Source organism: Pan troglodytes, chromosome 8, assembly GCF_028858775.2.
Source record: "Pan troglodytes isolate AG18354 chromosome 8, NHGRI_mPanTro3-v2.0_pri, whole genome shotgun sequence".
In the NCBI taxonomy this organism is placed as follows: domain Eukaryota; kingdom Metazoa; phylum Chordata; class Mammalia; order Primates; family Hominidae; genus Pan; species Pan troglodytes.
Genome location: NC_072406.2, coordinates 85,162,966 through 85,170,931, shown reverse-complemented (window position 1 = coordinate 85,170,931; position 7,966 = coordinate 85,162,966). Strand labels below are relative to the sequence as shown.

The 7,966-nt window shown below is 40.8% G+C and overlaps 1 protein-coding gene across 4 annotated transcripts in view; it reads right to left on the bottom strand.

Moving 5' to 3' along the window:
• Positions 1-908: 908 nt before the first annotated feature.
• Positions 909-7,966, bottom strand: part of OIT3 (oncoprotein induced transcript 3) — a 42,309-nt gene continuing 35,251 nt past the window's right edge. For 3 of the 4 annotated variants that reach the window (XM_016918537.4, XM_016918539.4, XM_016918538.4), the window contains 2 exons: positions 3,316-3,415; positions 1,308-1,591 (listed from right to left, as the gene is read on the bottom strand). In XM_016918537.4, coding sequence (XP_016774026.4) covers positions 1,421-1,591; positions 3,316-3,415 — 271 coding nt within the window. In that variant the 3' untranslated portion in view covers positions 1,308-1,420. Of the gene's footprint in view, positions 1,592-3,315; positions 3,416-7,966 lie in introns of all 4 variants that reach the window. The other variant, XM_063780763.1, reaches the window with a different exon arrangement.

The window sequence follows — 7,966 nt, the reverse complement described above, 5'->3', positions numbered from 1 at the left end:
GCAATCCTCCCACCTCAGCTCCCTGAGTAGCTGGAACCACAGTGGCACACCACCATGCCCGGCTAATTTAAAACAATTTTTTTGTAGAGATGAGGTCTCACTATGTTGCCTAGGCTAGTCTTGAGCTCCTGGGCTCAAGGGATTCTCCCACCTTGGCCTCTGAAGTGCTGGGATTTCGGGCATGAGCCACCGAGTCCAGACTATAGCAACTTTTAAAAACTAAAAGCAGAAAAACTTTTCTGATCTTATGTAAAGGCCATAAAATTAATTGGCATATAAAGAAATTGGAGTTAACTGCAGATAATATTTCTTTGTGGTTTATATTTATCTCAATAAAACTTCTTATTATTAAGTACCTACAAAACAGAATATGGCAGAATTATATACTTTTTTCTATTGTCTTATCAGCCTGAGGGCACAGAATACCAAATAACAGGGAACATGGTACCAAATTTTAATTCTGTTACAGCTCATTGAAGCACTTAAATACATGTTGATGAATTTATTAATATTTGTTAGGTGAAAATATTTCACTTAAGGCAATATATTAGAAGTATCAAAAGATGGCCGGGTGCAGTGGCTCACGCCTGTAATCCCAACACTTTGGGAGGCTGAAGCGGGTGGATCACCTGAGACCAAGAGTTCGAGCCAGTCTGGCCAACATGGAGAAACCCTGTCTCTACTAAAAACACAAAAATTCTCTGGGTGTGGTGGTGCATGCCTGTAGTCCCAGCTACTCAAAAGGCTGAGGCAGAAGAATTGCTTGAACCCAGGAGGCAGAGGTTACAGTGAGCTGAGATTGCGCCACTGCACTTCAGCCTGGGCGACAGGGCAAGACGCCATCTCAGAAAAAAAAAAAAGAGAAAAAGAAAAAAAAGAAAATAGTATGCAACAGAAAAACCAAATACTACTTTTAAAATTATATACTGTTTTATTGATACACTTCCAAATTCCCTATAATTAGTCTGCATTTGAATTGAAATTTCAAGGTATAACTATAATTTACATATTTAAGGAGTCATTGGGTATTTAAGTCATAATTTCAGTAACTGTTTAATTTTTCTAGGGTTTGTAACTTGAAATATTATACCCAGCTTCTGATTTTATGGTCTGATTGCACCGTACACGAGGTATTTAAGTGTAGGAAAGAAATGAGGGAAATGGGGTGAGTGTCTTTCTGGGTGGACAGTTTAGTTTTCAACCCTAGAAAGATGAAACCCCACCCAGGCCACATTGTTCAGCAGTGCTGTGACCTGTGCCCACTGAATGGACCAGAATCAGAGTGAGTTGGTGCTGGGAGTCTGAACTCACAGTGTGAAGTCTGAACCCAGCTGTTGGCAGATGTTCTTAGAGGGCGGTGGGGGGAGAAGCTCCAAAGAGCAGAGCCGTCCAATGCAGGGACTCGAGGTATGGCTACGAACTAGTCCTCCCAGTCGATGCGGATCGGGCCGCCTGTTAGCGTCTGGCCCTGTAGACCGGCTGAGTCCTCTCCTCCTGCCCCACGACGCATTCGCCGGTGGCAACCCTGGGCACAGCGGGAACGCTCGTCCAACACTCCACAGACAAGAATCCGGCAGTGCAGAAACACTTCCTGAAGAGATGATCACGATTGTTAATAAAAACAATAACTGCTGCCACTTGTGGGGCACTTACAAGAAGACACAATACTAAATGTTCCTAAACATTAAGTCATGTAATCTTAACAAGGACATCCACAAGTAGAGTTTATCATCCCCATTTTACAGATAAGGAAACAGAGAGGTTAAGGAACTTGCCCAAATGTACACATTTAATAAAAAATGTGGCAAAGTTTGCATTTAAGTCACATGGGTGATTAAAAAAAACCCACATTCATAACTCCTGCATGGAGCTGGAACAGAAGAGACCTTTGTGAAGCAACATCTACTAACTTGAGCATCTTCCTTCTTCACACCAAGGTCTGGGGATGGCATTGGCTCCCATGCACTTGTGCTGTCAAATAACCAGTGTTTTCTGCAAGCGCCTTTCTGTAGGTAACTGCCTGAGCTTCCTGCCTGATTGAGGGCAATCAGGATCAGCCATCATTGTTAGCAGTTGTTCTGTAACCATGGTATAGCTGGGATGGACATGCATATACTTACAAGCAGTGTGGAAAAGAATGTTGGCCTCTTCAACTTCCTTTTGTTTAAATGTTTCAACAAGTACACTCTAACAACAATGATAAAAAATCTTCCAGCTTATCTCACTACATTAAATGTAATATATTTAATATGCCTGTAAATTGTTATGACAACAGTTTTTATGTCTGCTTTTCCCATATTTATCATTTTAATAACTCTTAATATTGCATTAAATTGATATACTGTGGCCCTTAGCCCTGCTTGTTTGGGGCTTTTTCTTTTACCCCCTTATAACAATGCTCTACAAACACTTCCAATACACCTTGTCTGTTTTGGCTTAAAAATTTGTTTTGTTTGTTTTTAGAGACAGGGTCTCACTCTCTCACCCATGCTGGAGTGCAGTGGCCTGATCATAGCTCACTGTAACCTTGAACTCTGGGCTCAAGTGACCTGCCTCAGCTGCCTAAGTAAGCTAGGATTACAGGTGTGTGCCACTATGCCCAGCTAATTTTAAAATTTTTTGTAGAGTAGAGGTCTTGCTATGTTGCCCAGGCTGGTCTCAAACTCCTGGCCTCAGGCAATTCTCCTGCCTCTGTTTTGTTTTGTTTTTAAGAAACTGTCAGAATTGGAATTTTTAGATAAAAGAATATGACGATTTTATGATTATTATTACAGATTATCAGACAATGTTCCAGCAAATGTACTAATTTACACTGTCACTGTATACTTCTCCCTATAACCTTGTAAGTGTTGTATTTTATAGTTTTCATAAATTTAATATGTATAAAATGATGTCTTATAATTGTTTTCATCAGCACTTAAGTACTATTTTCAGTGAACATTTCACTATTTGTCTTTTCTGTGAATTTCCTGTCCATATCCCTTGCCATTTGACCAATCACCACACTGGCTTTTCAACCATAACTGCCCACAAAGATTTTAAATTAAATTATGATCCTATAGTATTTTCTTTGAACAGCACAGTTATTTTGGCAGGTGGTGTGAGGGGAACAGCACAGTTATTTTGGCAGGCAGGGCGGGTGTGACATGCATGAAAGGGTTAAGCTTCTCGATGGCCAGTTTCTCTGTTTTTCTCTTGAGCCCATGCAGATCCCACCAGTGGGCTCTTGGAATGTCAACACATTGGGACACCAAAAAAAAAAAAAAAAAAAAAGGCTCAGGTTGAGGGGTTATAAATTAAAGATGTTCAACTCACCTTGTGGTCTTTGCCCACAAACTTGAAGACGGGGACCTGGAAGTGCTTTGCTAGGTGATCCCGGGATGTGTACTGCTTTACCGAGTCATCTGAAACGCAGCTGAAAGTAGGGCAGATAGATAGCACATAAGACTTGATTGTTTCAACAGAGGTGGAAAAACAATCTAGCCCAACATTTTGGCCCAAGGAGAGCCAAAGGGGTGGAGGAGGCTGGACTGTACTCAAGCTTTTTGGGAATGAAAGAAAAATTAAATTTTTCCCTGTGAAGGCCTCTTCAGACCTAGCCTTATTTACTAATAGCATCTGTCCCATTTATCATTTGCTGTACCCACAAACTGGGCACCAGGGCTTCCTGTTAAGTTAATGCGTTTAAGTGTTGGCAACAGCAACACCATTTATTTCAGATACCTTTTGCTAGTAAGGCTGTCTTTCCATTTGCAATATATTGCAGGAATTCTGCCTCTATGTCCCTTAGTATTGATTTGAGAAGGCTTTTCTTTAACAAAATTTATTAACTATGTATTGGACACCTAATAGCAACTGACTACTGAAGGGGATACAAAAGTTAGGGAACTGCAGTGCATGCATCAAAGTGACATAAATATCCAAGTTTCTTAGATAATAACTGGTTCTATTGGGTAAAAGTCATGCACCTCCAAATTGTTTTAATTTCTCTTTTCCCAAATTTAATGTTAAATTGCAGTTTGATAGGGTTTTGGGGTTTTAATCTCAGGTCTACTGCTTAAAGCAAAACACCTAGGTTCACTTCAGGGTTAGCTGGGGGAAAAGAAGCACTCCTGGCTGGGCGAGGTGGCTCACGCCTGTAATCCCAGCACTCTGGCAGGCTGAGGCAGGAGGATTGCTTGAACTAAGGAGTTCGAGACCAGCCTGGCCAACATGGTGAAAACCCGTCTCTATTAATAATACAAAAAGTTAGCCAGGCGTCATGGTGCCTGCCTGTAGTCCCAGCTACTCGGCAGGTTGAGGTGGTAGGATTGCTTGAGCCCCAGAGTTCGAGATTAGCCTGGGCAACACAGCAAGACCTTGTCTCTAAAAAAAAAAAAAAGTCAAGTGTGGTGGTATGCCTCTGTAATCCCAGCTACTCAGGAGGCTGAGGCACGATGATAATTGCTTGAACCTGGGAGGCAGAGGCTGCAGTGAGCCATATTTGCCCCAGCTGAGGCCAAAGTTTTGGATATTCATGAAACTTCTTATAGGCCAAGAATCACCCTCATATTATTTTTCCCATTCTAGATTCTAGAGGAACTTTTTTTTTTTTTTCTGGACATAGTTGCCTTTTAGTGGGTACCTAATAGTTCCTGTCTTCTGGGCCAGGAAAAAAGTGGAGGTCAGATATTAAAGCCGATTAAACTGGGTACTTGCTCCACATGCACAGGCCACTTTTTCTTTTCTTTTCTTTTCTTCTTTTTTTTTGTTTTGTTTTGATACAGGGTCTCACTGTTGCCCAGGCTGGAGTGCAGTGGCACAATCACAGCTCACTGCAGCTTTGACCTCCTAAACTCAAGCAATTCTCCTGCCTCAGCCCCTCAGTGGGATTATAGGTGTGTGCCACCATGCCCGGCTAATTTTCATTTTTTGTAGAGATGGGATCTCACTATGTTGCCCAGGCTGGTCTTGAACTCAAGACCACTCAAGCGATCCTTCCGCCTCGGCCTCCCAAAGTGCTGAGATTACAGGTATGAGCCATGACAGTGCCCAGCCAGACTGCTTTCTAGTTCCTTGCTAACTGCTGTTTTGGTGCACTTAAAAAAATCCAAAAAATTATTTTAAAATAAGGCATCTTGACTAGTGTTACTACCAGCACCTCATTCCACTGAACTGAAGGGGATCTAAACATAATGTGGTTTCTGTTATTTCTTGTATTTATTTACTCATTTTTATTTTCCTGAGGTAAAATTCATTTATACCCTCTTCTGATTATATTCTATAATAAACATCCATGGCATACCTAATCTATGCAAGACACCCTGCTGGTTGCTGCAGAGGACATAAAGATGAATAATATGGTCTCTGACGTCAAGGAGTTTATAGTCCAGTATCTTAAGATAATAGTAAGGCTTGATATTAAAATAGTACTTTTAATCTAAATGCCTGAGCATTTTCAATTTATCTTTATCTCAAAATAACTGTTATTTTTCTTTAAAAGAAAAAATGAAGCAGAAGGGGTTATTACAAGGTAACACATTGCAGAACAGAAACCAGGACAAATGTTGGCTCTTGATTTGGGGTTTGCTGTGACTAGACAATGCTAGTTCCGAGCACCAAATTCATGTACTGAAAGAAAGTAACAAGGGTATAATGGAATCAAAACTAGTGGCTTATCGAAAACTTGTTCAATGCTTGATTTTGGAATTTAGTATGTTTCTTTTTCCGGTGATTAACTTTCTAGCTATATTTTGCTTAGGCTTGTGTTAAATTATTTTGTATTCTCAGAGCATACGCCAACCAAAATTAAAGGGAAGTGAATCAGATGTGTTCAATATCAGGGGAGAACCAACTTGATTTAAATTTAAGCCGAGGACAATGAAAAATCAAAGAAATGAATAATCAAACAATTAATAAATATAAGTAAAGTGAGCTATGTTTATTTTAGGTTTGTGGACTAGCCCCAAATTATGATTATTATAAAGACTCATTCAATTATTTACTTGGCAAATATTTAATGACCTTTACCATATGCTAGGAATTGAGGAAGAAGAAAAAGGAAAAAGGATTTTTTAGTTCAAATGGAGAAAGGTGCCAGGAAAGGCTTCATGGAGGAAGTAAACCCTCCATGAATCTCGAAGAACCAGTAAGGATCAGACAGGAAGAAAAGGTGGGGAAGAAGATATCAGGCAGAGGAAACAGCATGCGCAAAGTCAGAAGGGTGTTCAGGAGTGACAGTTTGGGAATTGTCAATAATTCCCTTTGGCAGGAGCAGAAACTCGAAGGGGCTGAGGTCAGAGGGTAATGGCCTATGAGCCATGCCAAAAGCTGGAGGATCTTGCACACATCATTCTTGTACAGCACCACAGACGGGATGATTTGTCTGCTTACAAAGTAGGGCCACACTGCTGTGGTTTTCACATTTTTGCCTATGCTTTTTTCTTCTAGAGCATATATATTTTTTCTCTTCTGTATGTGCTAAGCACTGGCAAAATAAATAGCGCAGCTTCTTAGAACTGTCTAAAATAAAAGTAAATATGGTTGGGCGTGGTGGCTCACGTTTGTAATCCCAGCACTTTGGGAGGCCGAGGCAGGTGGATCACCTGAGGTCAGGAGTTCGAGATCAGCCTGGCCAACACGGCGAAACCCCATCTCTACTAAAAGTACAAAAATCAGTTGGGTGTGGTGGTATATGCCTGTGGTCCCAGCTACTTGGGAGGCTGAGGCACGAGACTTGCTTGAACCTGGGAGGCAGAGGTTGCAGGGGAGCTGAGATTGCGCCACTGCACTCCAGCCTGAGCTACAGAGTGAGACTCTGTCTCAAAAAAGAAATAAAATAAAATAAAATAAAATGGTCCTTCACGAAGAGACTGAATAACGCATATATAAATAAGTTTCACAAGCTCTACTAAGATTGTAGGTTACGTTTTTCTCAGTGAGTTATGATTATATTCTTATTTTTTCAAAAACTAAATATAAGGGGCAGGGGAAAACTTACGGTGAGAAAAATGTTCATTATCTTGATTATTGTGATGGCTTCATGGGTATACACATCAGAACTTGTCAAACTACATGCTTTAAATATGTCTATTTATTGTATGTGAATAGTACTCTACTAAAGTTATTTTTTAAAAAAAGTAAAAAGGAACAAAAATCTATCACTGCAAAAAAAGTAAATCTAGTCCCTGAAAAAAATAAATACAAAATGTTGCTTCTTCTTTTCATGTTAAGGTTTTTTAGAAATCACCTTAGCATGGCAAGAAATCCACATATCTGCAGATGCCCTTTGCTACGGGCCGTCCAGAGTAGCTCAGGATGACAAACTTTCCATATTATGAAAATGAGCTTAAGGAGGCTACAAGAATCTGAGGCTGGAAGCACGCCTTCTGAGAAGCAGATTTACTGATCAAAGCTAATAAAGAACCATTAAGAGGTTTTCAGCAGGGATGTGACAAGATCATATTTTGTTTGAATGGATCACCCAGGGGCTCTGTGGAGCTGAGATATGAAAGGTGAGGTTTTGGAGGCTGTGTTAAGAGGCTGCTTTGCTGTCCAGGTGAAAGATAATGAAGGTGGGAATTAAGACAATAGGAATGGAATAGAGAGGACAGGGTTGGGGCATTGCTATTTGTTAAAAAGCATCTCAGTTGATCCTATGTATATCAAGGGATGAAATATCACTGCGCAAGAGATTGATAGCAGCAGGTGAAGGCTGGCTGTAGTGAAAAACAAGAGGAGTAAAAGCAGCATAGTAATGTCCAAGAGCCTGCAGGCCAGCCAGCAGAGGGCAAGCCCCCGAGGGCGCTGAGCTGCTCGTACTGGACCATTCTCCCTTTCGTTAAGCTGCAGTTCCTGATCCTACCTGAGACTGTGTCCCACCTGACATGGAGAACAAGGAAGAAGCCCATGAGATACTGCTATGAATTTGGGTTTGAGTGTAATTTTCCTGGGAATGTAGGCAATGCCTGTGAAAAGGACTAGGTCT